Raw genomic sequence first — 14,716 nt, forward strand, 5'->3', positions numbered from 1 at the left:
AAGACTGATTTTTATTTTTAATTGATGTTTTTAATAGATAATCTTACAGTAAATAAGAGAGTTATTTCCATAAATTCCTGAAGTGCAATATTTTGATTATTGATTAATAAAAAAATACTGTTCTATCTTTAATTTTCTTCCTATTTAAGAAAAATATGTAGATTGAGTCTTTCCTTTAGAGAACTGATTTGCAGTGGATACTTACCATTTGTATTCTGTGCTAAATATACATCTCTTTTTTAAAAATTTTGTATTGATCCAATCTTTTCATCTCAGTTTTCATATCTGTACTCCTTACTTAATGTATTAAGGCCAGAAACCTTTTCCCAAAGTTATATTTTATTTTTAGTTACATATAAATTAAACTATTGCTGTGTTGAGTTTGTATACATATGTTGTCAAGAAAAGATACCTAGAAATTTAAAATGAAATTTCTTGTCAATTTTTGCTTTAATCTTACTTTTTGTATTTTATTATTCATAACGAGCATAACATTTTCCTAATTATAAGCATAGTGACCAAGAAAACGAGTAAATTGTTAGATTTTATTATTTTTATAAAAGTTTTTTTAATTGCCAAAATATGAATATTTGCATTTAAAATATTTTGTAGTTGGAAGTATATGTCTATGATCAGGAATCAGGGCCATCTTAATGCATGGGCTCTCTGAGCACTTGCCTATGGTAACCATTTACATTTCATTTCTATGAGTCATTGAGGCCACAACATACTGGTTTGGCCAGGTGCCCTTAATGCTGTTAAGTTGACACAGCCAATACTTTCAAGCATAAAGGCTTGGTAAGGACTTTTGTGAAAACAGTATGTATCCAATGCTTTTCTTTCCTAAAAAAATTGTTTAGGAAATTTCAGTTTGATTCAATGAAATTACCTTTCATAATTCATATTTAAAAAAAGTATTCAGTGGGAGAACATATTTTACCAAGAATGGGCATTAATCCATCATATTATGCAGTTCACAATAACTTCCAGACTAGCATAAAGTTTTTTCATTTACACGTCCCCATTTCCTCTGCTGGCTTTTCGCATCCATCCCCAGATGTCATTTTTTCTTAAATCTTGAATTTATGAACACTAAAGACTTAAATAATTTTAAAGGAGAACCTACCAGTTTTATAAAACATTAAGTTTGATTCTGTGTTTAAATGCAATGAAACTGTTACTGAAGTCATTATAAAACTCATTTGCAAGATTCACACTTCTTGTCGAAATTAGGATGATGTTCTTTCTGAAAGATACTCTCGAAACTCCTTAAAATTTTGTCTGATGGGAATGTCATATCTTTCATACAAGTTCCTTGCTGTTTTATTAAAGTTTAAAGATTATTATTTGACTAAGTTTTACAATGTAACAACTTGGCTCATCGTAAACATCTTTAATCACCAGAAATCAGCTTTTCATCTGACTTTTGTTATGCTTTCAATTCTAAACAAAGATGTATTATGTTTCTGAGTAATACTGCTTTTCATTTCCATAGCAAAATTATCCAACGTGTTAATGCATTCATTAATCAGTCATTGTCCATGGAAATAACTAGATATCTCTTTGTCATTCATTAATGGATTAAACCATGTCTGAGGATTTATGCATTCTTTCTAAGAGACTGCTGGAAGACTGATGTTTATGGTAGAATATTAACCTAGATGGAAAAAAGAATGCACTTTCATGAAGTGAGAGATTAAAAGTAACCTTAATCTGGTGATAAAAAGAAATATAATAGATGATTGAACTTAAAAGTGCAGCAGTAAGTCATATAGTCTACAGATATATTCCTCAAAAACTATACACCGAGCATAATTGACTTGCTGTTATAGTTCTGGCGCTTTCAAAAATTGTGATAAATCTGATCACCTTACTGTGCAGGGCTGTCCTTTGAAAATTATGAGCATATCTGGAGACTTTAGTGCTATGTATACTGAACATCATCTTCTGTGTGCTACTTCATCATTAATGAAAGCAGAAACAGACTGTATTATATCCTGCAGCTTGAATTACCTATCAGCACAGACTCATGAAACCAGTGGAAATAAGATATTAACAAATTACAGCCAAGACCCCTTTAGAAAACAGTTTTCCCTTTAGAAAACATTTTTGAATACTGGAAATAAGAAACTAGCTGACAATCATTAGAAGCTAGGGAGATAACACTGGGACAGTTGTTTATCACTTCAGCAAATTTATCAATATGACACTTCCTGATAAATCTAATGATATTTTTAGGAGGTAGTCCATGACAAGGAATTCACTACTGCTTAAAAGATAGAAAAGGCTAGAAAACAGCTATACAGTCACAGGGTTTTTTTTTTTTTTTTTTTTTTTTGAACTCATCTAAATTGCTCTTGAGAAGGACTACATTTAAAATGCTGAAGTGTTTTTAGTTCTAGGTTACATATGTTATGTGTAATCCAGTTTATATACAGTACAAAGTCCTAATCCAGACTCGTCGCGATTCCGAATTAGGGGTTTTTCTGGATTATAAATCATCAATTTAAATCTGGTAAGATGGCATGCTGAAATTATACAATTAAAAATATGAAACTGTAATTTATGAAATAAAGAGCAATTATGATCTAAAGGGTATCAAAATTTACAAAAAAAAAAAAAAAAAAAAAAAAAAAAAAATATTTATTTGTTTACTTTATTAAACATTTCTTTCAATGTAAGTTGTTTAAGTTGCTTTGTTTTTTGTGCTAATACTTTCTCTTTAATTCTATAAACAGATATAATTTCTTGTTCAGTTACAAAGTTCCACTGTTCAAGTCCTGTAATTGCTGTGTCGAGAATACCGACTAACTTGTCAATCGAAATTTTTTCGTTTTCAATAACCTCTCTGTCACTTTCTTCACTATTGGAAGGGGTATTTTCTGGATTTAGAACCATACTACAGATTTCGCCGTCCATTAATTGATTGATGATTGGGGCATTGTTGTCGCAATGAAAAACTTCTGTTATATCATCATCATTAATTACCGCTTCTCCACATTTCTTTACAAAATCGAATAACTGGAAAATTTCACCTTTAGTTTGCGATGTCTGAAAACCTTCAAATTCGGGGCTATCATCTTCATCGTCCTCGCCATGAAATATGGTAGCTGGCCATAAATTATGCCAAGCAATTTTTAACGTATCGAGACACATCCTCCCATCAAGATCTTGCGATGCTCCACTCAGCAGATTTTATGCTAAAAAATTTTTAAAAGTCTTGAATAGTCTTGCCATTGTTCAAGAAATTTAACATAGATTTTTAAAATGCTACTTTATATTTTCATTTCAACACGTGCACTATTCCCATATCCATAGGCTGAATGATAGATGTACAATTTAGAGGGAAGAATAATAGGGATACATTATCTTTCACTAAAACTTCACTAAAACGAAGTATGCACCTAACAGTTGTCAACAATCAGGACTATTTTTGAATCATCAAGTAAACCAACCAAATTCAACTGTCGCCGAGCCTCGGGTATAAAATGATTTTCAAACCAATCATTCATCAACCCTTGTGTCATCCATGCTGTTTTATTTGCATGATATATAACGGCGAAAATCATTACTCCTTTAAATGCTCAAGGTCGTGCATATTTTCGTATTATGAAAAGTTTGCTTTTGTGCATTCCTGCAGCATTTGCGAACATTAAAATTTATAGTCTCGCTTTGGAATCTTTGACACCAGTTGGAGCCTTTTCTGTAGAGGTTGCCAAGGTATTTTGTGGTACATATTACCAGAAAAGACCAGTTTCATCAACGTTGTAAATTTGTTCTGGAAACAATTGTTCACTAGTAATGAGTTCAGTGAATTCATCTGCAAATTGTTCAGCAGCTTCAGTATCAGCTGAAGCTTTTTCACCTGAAATTTTTAATTCTCTTATACCATGGCGATTTTTTAATTTGGTTAACTAACCTGTCAAATATGTGCACACAGTATTTAAGTTCATTTCTTCATGAAATATTTTGGCTTAAGCCATTAGCATTGGACCTGTCAATGGCACGTCCTCGCTGCAACACTGTCTAACCCATTCAATCATCACTTTGTCATGATCATCACTTTTAGCATAACAAACTCTTTTTCTGTTATTCATTGAAAGTGGGATGTCGGAATCCACAAAAAATTCAAAAAGTTCCTTTTTCTTTTTGCTTATATCATATACAGTTGACTTTCCAATGTCCTACTCCTCGCATAATTTTGAGGCGGATATGCGTTTATCCATTTTTTGCAGCAATTCCACTTTTGTTTGATGGACATCGAAACATGCTTTTGCTTTGTAGGTCCTTTGGCAGCTCCAGAATTGGAAACTCTTTTTGGCATAATCGAAAGTTCAAGCTTAATTTTTATAAAATTGCTCTAACAGTCTGCAAAAATAATAAGCTGAATCCAATTAAAAGATTAAGGAACAGCACAGTCTGCGACATTAACAGAAATGCCTTAGAATCAGTAAAGATAATTTTAGCCTAGCTTATACTGTCCGTTATACATGAAATGCGCATGTGTAAATCATAACAAAAAAAAAAAGGTTGTGGCTTTGTGATCCGGATTATAGATCATTTCAGATAATAGACGTCCAGATTATGGACTTTGTACTGTATATATATTTATATAATTTACTTTTTAATTTGTTTTTGTGCTTAACACAAAATTTCGTATGTTTTTGTGTCTAACAGGAAATTTTTATCTATTTATTTATTGTCACATAAAATGAAAACTATATATTAATTTTTAAATCTTATTCTTTTGTTTAATTTTAGAAAATGCTCACCTTTGATCCTTTGAAACGTATAAGTGCCAAGGACGCTATGAATCATGATTTCTTCAGTGATTTTGAACTGCAGTCGCCAACTTATGAGGCCAAAAAAGCTACAAAATCTGCAGTTTCTGTTGGCACAGAACCCGGTACTAGTGCACAATCAAAATGACCTTCAGCATATTTAGGTACAAATTTAGACTATATGTGAGTTTCATAAAAATATTTCATGAAAAGTATTGAAATTGCAAATAGCATCAACTGTTGTATAAGTGCAAGGAGATTTCCCAATTATTTGTGGTACATTTCATGACCAGTTAATTAAATTTGAAATTCACAAGAATTTTTTGCAATAGGATGTTCAGTCACATGTATAGAAAATATTTTTTAAGTTTTAAATTTTAAGAATAAGATTTACATTCCTTATGCTTAAGAAATTTATCATCTTCATATATGCTCTGATAGTTTTATAAATACTTTTATTAGATTTTATAATATATATATGTTTTGTGAACTTTTTATGTGAATAGCAGGGATTTTATAGGGACCATAAAATATAATATCTTATTTTTGCTCATTCATCATAAATAACATCGCATATATTGCCAAACATTTGTAATTTTACATAAATTCAGAATTACTCTGAATCATAAGATAATTCACCCATAACGTGTACAAATATAGTACCTGTTGAAAAAGAGTAACTTAGGGATTCTGTGATCTCACTCATTGTATCAATTTCCTGCCAGCGGGAATCAAAAAGCATTTTGAATTATAGATTTTAGCCATCATAGGTTTTAATTCCATTTTTATGGGGGGAGGGGGAGCAATTAGAAATAATTAAATTCATTTTAAGTCATTAATTTTATAGAAAATGAAATTCCTCACTTTTAAATTCAAGTTATGACTGTGCACTAGGCACATTGTTCTAATTAATCTAAAAGCAGTAAGCTGGTCTTAAAATTAAAATTTTAGCTTTTAAATTGCTTCAAGTTAACACTGTGCACTAGGCACAGTATTCCCTTTAATCGTGAAAGCATTACTGGAAGCCGTCCTTTCAATCAAGAGCATTATTGTTGTTCATTATTAATCTGTGGTATGAATATACTCTAGCCTAATATAATATATTTACAGAATTTTTAGTCTTTAAAATCATTATGAAAATTTATAGTTAAAAGGAAAATATATATATATCAAAGAAAATCTGTTTAAGTTAGCAAAATAGGAGAAAACATGAGTTGTATTTTAATTTGCATGAGAAATAAATGAGGGAAAAGGCAATTAAAATAGTAACTGAAGTATACAATGTATTTTTAATCTTCATTTTATAGTTATAAAGAAATTAATTGAAACAATAATTCATTATGATGAAAATTTAGGAGGCATATACAACTTAAATGTTTGCAAAATCAGTGAATCATTTATGAATGGCTTTTTAAACAGACTGATGTAAAATTATTTTAGCATTATTATATTTATTTTATTAATATTTTCAATGCAAAAAAGGCCTAAATTTATCTTTTATGTGGTTTATTGTGTAGATACTGAAATTACATGGATAGCAAAATATTTCGATTTCAGCATAGAATGGAATTTCATTTCTAAAATTATTCTTTTATTGCTGTAATTTCATTGCTCTAAAACTATTCTTTCATTGCTTGTATGTAAAAAATGACTAATAAGAATAAAAGTATATGAATGAAACTGTTCACAAACATGAATTTACTGACTACTATAATTAATTACATAAAAAAGCAGTTCTTTGAAATGCTAATGAAAAATTTTCTCTGAAAGGGTATGCAGAAATTTAACTGTGTTTACATTTTAAATTTAATGTCTTATCTAAACTCTTAACAATTTTAAAAACAAATAATAATGCAGGGATATCTAGAGGTTTTCATTTGAGAAAGATTTCTTCTTATGAAAGTACACAATATTTATCATGATGAATTTTACACCCAAAAATAACTTAAGATAAGCTATATTGCAAATGTGATGCAAAACTGTGAATAGCTTAGCTTTGCTTCTTGTGGGCCGCATTTCTGCATTATGATATCAGTTCGCCCATTTTAAGTTTCAGCAGACAGAGAGAACAGGTAACACACAAACATTACAACTTTATACTTCATAATTACATGCAATTAATAGAACAGTTCTCCTCAGTGAACTAATGTTCAGTTGTATTGGGCTCCTGTATTTTAAGTTTTCCAAATTATTGGTACTAAGCCATATATTTTGATATATTATAATGTAATATTAATTAATTAAATAAGTAATTAATAAGTTTTTTTAAGTTTTAAAGTAATTAAAAGTTAAACAAAAGAGGAGATACTTCTATAGTACATTTCTGATGATGGTTTTAGGTCTTTCCGTGTGTTCTTCTGAGTTGACAGCATAGTTTAGTACTGGAATTGTTGGGTTGTTTGCTTTGGTTATATCAGTGTAGAATTTTTCTGAAAGTATTATCATGATTTCTACTATTAGTGGTATTCTGCATTCGTTATGGATAGCTGATATACCAAAGACAAAGATGTACTAGGATTTCCAATATAAAAAGGATAGTTTGCCAGTTGTTAGTGTAATGTTCTGAAGTTGTTGTAATTTTAACAGTGTACTTTTACAGACATAACCCTAGACTGGGCATGCATATATAAGTATGAGACACAACATGGTCTTATAAATGAGTGATATTTCATCTATAGCTAAAACGCTGTTTCGAGCAATTAGGGGGTTGAATGTAGTTACTAGCTCGAAACTTTGTAATTGTGTATTTAGTGTGGGACTTCCATGTTAAATGATGGCCTAATATTACACCTAAGTCTTTGACTTCTTTGGTTCAAGAAATAGGAAGGCTGTAAAAAGTACCATTTCCTTCAACATTCAGTTTCTTGATTAACATTACTGCTATAGTTTTCTCGAAGTTGATTTTAATTTTCCACTTGTTGAGCCAGAACTCAAGTGTGTAGATGTGTATTTGTAGCTGTTATATAGCTGAGTTAATAGATGCATTTTGGATGAGGATTGCAGTATCATATGCTTACATAGCGAGTGTTGTGTTGTGCATGTGTGAGATATCGTTCATGTAAATGTTAAAGAGTGAAGGCACCAAAAGCAAACCCTGAGGTATACTGGCACAGATTTTTTGCTTAATGGAATATGTATTTTTTAAATACAGAATACAGGAATAGATTGCTGTTATGATGTGTTCTGGGAACTCCACAGTGATTAGCATGTAAATAAGTTCATTGAACCAAACACAATCAAAGGCCTTAGCTATATCTAGGAAAATAGTGGCTGTGCTGAGCTTTTTTGGAAATTCAGATAATATTGATTCAGTTACTCAGTAAAGCTGATGCACAGTGGAGTAATATTTTCTGAATCCATATTGTTGGGGAATTAGAAGTCCATAATTTTCAGTACAGATTGATGGCTTTGAGTATTACAGATTCGGTGATTTCACTGCAAACTTTCAGGAGACTATTAGCTGGTACGATTCTGGTTAGTAGCTGCTTTTCCAGGCTTCGGGATTGGTGAGATAACCGCTATTTTCCACTGGAATGGGAAATATCTGAGTTCCACAATGTATTGAGTTATTCTAATTAATTTGCAAGTCATCATTAGTTCCATTTTCTTCACCATCTTATTTGTAATTTTATTTAGAACAGTTTTAGAAACAAGACCGATTTTAATAGTGAAAATATTAATTCTCATAAATTTTCAAGTTATAACTTTAGTAATTTTCTATTTGTCACTTATTGTAAATAGAAATATTTCTGTAAAATCTATCTTTGCTACTTTTAAAACTACTTTACTAATCTTTTTTAATATATCTGTATTACTTTTTATTAAGTGGTGAAAATAGATTTTAGATAGAAATATACATAATGTCTGTATATAAAAGTTTCTTATTGTGCCAGATACGGGAAATTATGAAAATACAACCATTTCTTCGAACAGTTCAATACTGAACTGCACTAATTTTATATAAAAATCTTAGTTGAAAATCTTTAGAATTAAATGCAGCAATATTTTGCAGAAAATGTGAAGATTTCATAGATATAAATACACCACAAACCTATAACAATTTAACTTAAATCTTTGGAATTCAATAAAGTGGCATCTGGCAGTAGATATTAGAAGCCCATAGATGTAAATGAACCACATTAATTACTGAAATTGCAATATTTAGGTGACAGGTTAATTATGTTGGTTCATCATACTGTACAAATGAGAAATAAGTAACTATATCAAAGGTATTTCTTCAGATCATACATTTGATTTAATTTCAAAATCAAGTTTGGCACTATCAAACATTGCAAAATGTCTTATACATAGCTCTAATTGCAACCTAAAAATCAGATTCAGCACAATCAAAAGGCAAGTAATGATCCTTAGATATATGAAATTGTGAATCAGGAGGTATGAATTAGGGTGAATTATTCTTTCTCTCTCTGTCTAGCTGAGATGATATCACAAAGTAGAAGCGAGATCCATGGGAAGCAAAGCTCATAAACACAATGATATACACCACAGCTGACTGCATCTGAACTTGTTAAATCTCATTAACTTTCTCCCCACCACTGTTTGCGTTTTTTCTGACTTCATGTAATATTGCACAATTTGAAATTAACGAAAATATATTGAATCACTTTTATGCATTTTCGTGATTCCTGTACATAATATTAAAACTAGAAATTTGAAAAGTGTAGTCAACCCTGTTTGAGGAAACTTTATAAAATTGTGATATCAAACACAATATGATGTATTTAATCAAATTTGGAGGGGGAAGGGGTTGGGAAGAGAGAGGAATTTTTTTTTTCCAATGTATATTAAATCTGAAAACTGTATATTATAAAAAAGACATATTTTCAATGCAATAGAGCAGTTATAGAAGAAAATTTTAACAATGAACACATTAAATTAATTCTCATAAATTTTCAAGTTGTGACTGTTATTTCTATTTTTCACTTATTATGAATGGGAAGCTGTCTGTAAAATATGTTTGTTCCACTTTTTATTAAATGTCATATTCGAGTAATGTTTTTAAATTTATGTTTCACATAGTACACATTTATGAGAATAAAGTTAGAATGGAAACTGAAGTAAATGCTATATTTATTATAGCATACATGTTGCAAATTTTCACATGCAGTTGATATAATTGTTTGCTGTTTTCTGGGTATGATTTCATCAAGTTCTAGCATAGGGCCTATTTAAGCTAGTCTGGGGTTTTAGGAATGTCTGCACTCAATGCCTACACTTTTAAGAGAAAAATATAATTATAAGAAAGTGTAAGAAGATTTAGGGAAGATTTGGGACTTAAGGCTCAAGCATTGTGAGCCTAGGTGGTAAGCAGGCTTTGTTCTGAAATAGTAGTTAAAATTTAAACAGTTACTCAACATAAACTAAAAATGTTAGAAAAATAAAGCTTTTATTATTATAATTTTATATCTTAAAAATGATTTTTAAGAATTGTTCAATATAAACTAAAAATGTTAGAAAAATAAAGCTTTTATTATTATAATTTTATATCTTAAAAATGATTTTTAAGAATTGTTAATGAACTATATTCATATTATATATTAAAATTATGTATTAATATGCTTGAATATAATAAAACATTCAGGCATATGTGAAGTTATTAATAAATTTGCATTTGCTTGAAATTGTGTGCCTAACTATATATACTTAAAAGTAACACTTGATGCAAATATTATATTTTAATAATTTCTCATTTCAAAACAAAAGAATATATATAATTTTGTCTTGAATTAATATATCATTATTACGTAACTCGTGCAACTTTTGAAACAAAACAATATATATTTTTGAATTCCCAATTTTGTAATAACAAATAATTTAGATATGCTTTTTTAATTGCAGCATATTTTGTTGTAAGTGATTGTAGTTTTTGTATTTTGCATTGACATGTACAGTATATAATTGGTGATGGGTTTTCAAAAGAGTAGTACTATGTGCTACGCTGTTTGTAGAGTGCATCACTCATAGTGGTTGTTATATACTTGTAGTGATAGTGTTTCCTGTATTTTATAATGTGTGGACCAAAGAATGTGAAGTTAGTGGTTCTGATATATGCTTGGTTTAGAGTGTTTGTATGTTGTACATTTCCTTCATGTCTGTCTTTTATACCACATATAAAACATTATAATATATAATTAAAAAAGTGATTATCATTATTCACTAAAATATTCATTCTTAATGTATTTTTAATCATGTTTAGTCTTCCATTATTTTGCATGAAATAACAGCTAAGTTGTTTTTGCCCATTAAAATGTTCAAGATTTCTATGTCTTTTAAATAACAGCAATTATAAATTTAGGGGAAAAAAAAAGAAAAGAATGTAAGAAAATTTTTAAAAAGGAAAGTTTTAAAAATACATTTATTAGAAAAAATCAGAAAAGTTACAAGAAAATCTCTCCCACCTAGAATTCTCAATTTTTCTGAAATAAGTTTATATATATTTAGCCTTTTATGTTTTTTATGTCTTTATATATATATATAATGTTGTATGAACTTAAATCCATTTAGTGCGAATACAAGTTATTATTACTTGCGCAAAATAACTGCTAATAATCTACAGATAGGTAGTTAAAAATTGTAAAATAGTGCGATTTCACTACACACTGCTACATGGCAAATTTCAAAATAATTCAGCTTTGGAAATTTGTAAAATCAGGAAGTTTATTGATGTATGCAATGAATATTACGACAAAAAGTGGAGGGAGATAAAAAGCAAAAGCTATCTCTATGTTTTGGCTATTGACACATAGTAACTTAAAAATGATAGGTTAAATAGAACTGATGAACATTTCGCCTTTGAAAACTTAGGTCCGACTATAAAAAATTCTGGAGATTATTTTACTTTTTTATGCAAGATTTTATTGCATATTTTTGAACTTTACATAGATGATTCATTTTTTAAATTCAGTAATTTGTATCTCATATTTCTATGAAAAGACCAGAAAAGAACATGTAAAAAATGACAAATAAAAAGTACAAGTAGTTAAAATTAGTCGTATATCGCATATTCAAAAATCTCACCTGCAAACCTACATACTTCCTAATACCTGTAAATGTTGATTTTCACTCATCACAATTCGTTATATATACACTTGCTGTTTAATTCTTTTTAATTATAAATATTAACTGAAAGTATATTTGTTTTGCCTATATATTGAACATTACTGCCAAACTGTCTGATATTTGTTTTGCCTATATATTGAATATTACTGCCTTTTTATTTTTTAAAGAATATTTTAAGTCATTTTGTCTAAAATATATTCTTTCATTCTTTTTAACACCTGTAAATGTTGATTTTCACTCATCACAATTCGTTATATATACACTTGCTGTTTAATTTTTTTAATTATAAATGGTAACTGAAAGTATATTTGTTTTGCCTTTAATTGCCATAATTTAGAAAAAAAATAAACTCACAAAACCGATATATTCCTTCAAGCCTGAACACTGATGCATACATAAAATAAACAAAAGTCAAGAATACGTGAAACTAGATAAATTAGGTAGTAAATGAAGGAATAAATGACAATTTTCTCGATAGAAATGGAAGTAAATTGATCATCAGTGGTATTAAGAGAAATCACAGAGTTTTGGAAATTGAATTATAAAAGTATGATGAAGAGAATAGTTAGAAAATTTTGAGAGAATATTTGTAACTTCATTTTCAGACTGTATAGGCTACAGACATTTTCCAAAAGTTTACATGATGGAAGTGGCTTTACAAATACTTATTCATTTTAAATATTTTAAGTTATAAATTTTCATTACATTCATACAATAAACAGCATCATAAAAAGTAGTAAACATATGTTAATTTGGTACTTATGTAGTTTCCTATTGACCATGAAAGTTGGCAGAAACCCCACCGAACTTGTGACATTTGTTCTGGAGAAAGTTTGAAGAAACAGACCATTCTTTATTTATCTAAATAAACAACAAATATAAATTGGAAATGAGCCTGAGTGCAGTCACAAATAGAATTTTAAAACCCTTGAAATACATTCCTTTTCTAATGGATTTTTGCTTCTCACAACATTCCATGTTACATTTGTAACGAAACACAAATTTTAATTTCTTTCAAAATACAAAATCAGAACAGGGAATTAGCAGTTAACGAGTCCTTTTTTTACAATAAATAGACTGACTTATCAAGAATTAATTGGTGTTAGACAAAACAAAGGCAATGTTCTCATGAGTGTGTTGTTATATCTTGCTTATTCATTACTAGCGTTTAGCAAGTGCTTTTGTTTGTCGAAAATGGTCAATGAAAAATTACTTAAGCACCATTAATTTTTTTTTTTTTTTTTTTTGTGTACGTATTTAATATCAATGCTATATAGACTACAGATTTTTAAATAGTTTCAAAATTTAAAGAAAATTGTTTCATGGCATTGATATTAAAAAATTTTCCTTCCCCCTTTTTTTAGATTTTTTTTCATACACTACAGTTATACCTTTAACAATAAATTGAGTCTACTGTTTTCTTGCATAGACATTTAAATATATTTTGCATTTATAAAGAGAAACTGGCATAACATTTTTTTCACCTGTTCCATTTAAAAGTAAATAAAGAAAAATTAATTAATTCAAGTGCTTAAAATGATAAAGTATCTTTAATGTTTCTACATATATTATGGTGAGAAGAAAAAGAGGGTTATGACCTTTAAATTGTAGGAAAAGCTCTTGCATGTTATTGAAAATACCTTAAAAAATATTGGTCAGCAAAATAATTCTAGAAAGAAATAGTATACTTTTATGGATGAGCTATATGTGGTGTATAATGTATATTTAGTTAAAGAGAATGAATTATTATGGAAATAAAAATTGCGAGTATAATGTATATATATCTGTATCTCATTTAGGATATATGCCTGTGTTCACTGTATTAAAATAAAATATGCATAAATAATATTAATTGAAAATTTAAATGCATTTTATATTATTTTGCTCCTGTAATCATGAAATCAATATGTATCTATAAATTTTTAAAAGCAAAGAAAGGCAGTTAAAAATTATAATTTGCATAAATTATTAAATATTTTTATGCATACTATATTCATTTGAGCACATTATACATGTAAATATGTTTTACAAGAATATAGTGAAATTAAATGTGTTTATTTATTATTTGCTATTACGTAATATATTTTTGTGTTGATAAAATGAAGTCATTTGAAGATATTTTTCAAAATGTTTTCTTACATTTTTATGTGCTGCAGTGCATTAAGACTGAACTTCCAAACAGCAATGCAATGTATAGGAATAATTCATCTTATTTCATGCATAAAATACAGTGGAAGACATATTGTCTTTTCGAATTGCCTTTCATATTTTTCTTCTTTTTATGTAAAAAGATATTTTGTTTGGTATTTATAAAATATCTAGTGACAATCTACAATCTTGTAAGCATTTTATTATAGCTTACGAACTGGTGTATATTTTTGTAGTCAATTATATCTATTATATATTTTTGTGAACAAAAGTTTATAGCTAGAATAAAAAGAATACTAATATCTCTAATAGTATTTTATATTTATTTTAGTGGCCAAGCCAACACTCTTCCAAACTATTATGGTATAATGCAAACTGAATAATTACACTAACCCAAACTTTTATACAGTAATACTTGTTAATATTATTTTGGTTATTTACAAATGCTGTATTGAAAGTTTAGAGTACTTTAAATGCAGGCTGATTTTTTAAACTACACAAATTCTATACGATAAAATCATGAACAAATGACAAAGTTTGAAGATTTTTTTAATTGAAATTAAAGTATTTTTATTTAAACGATCTTATCTAATTATCTATTTCAGTTAATGTTGCGAATTGCATTGTTCCTTAATCTTTGAATTGGATCTGGCTTATTATTTTTTGCAGACTGTTAGAGCAATTTTATAAAAGTAAGCTTGAACTTT

The 14,716-nt window shown here is 28.6% G+C and overlaps 1 protein-coding gene across 4 annotated transcripts in view; it reads left to right on the forward strand.

Annotated features, from left to right (window-relative positions):
* LOC118200115 (cyclin-dependent kinase 6-like) overlaps positions 1–14,318 on the forward strand; it is a 596,937-nt gene extending 582,619 nt beyond the window's left edge. For all 4 annotated transcript variants that reach the window (XM_035372046.2, XM_035372041.2, XM_035372054.2 and 1 more), the window contains one exon: positions 4,762–14,318. In XM_035372046.2, coding sequence (XP_035227937.1) covers positions 4,762–4,929 — 168 coding nt within the window. In that variant the 3' untranslated portion in view covers positions 4,930–14,318. The remainder of the gene's footprint in view (positions 1–4,761) is intronic.
* Positions 14,319–14,716: the final 398 nt, after the last annotated feature.

This window comes from Stegodyphus dumicola, chromosome 9 (genome assembly GCF_044657685.1).
Source record: "Stegodyphus dumicola isolate Sdum_Otavi_A_Nest chromosome 9, ASM4465768v1".
Classification (NCBI taxonomy): Eukaryota; Metazoa; Arthropoda; class Arachnida; order Araneae; family Eresidae; genus Stegodyphus; species Stegodyphus dumicola.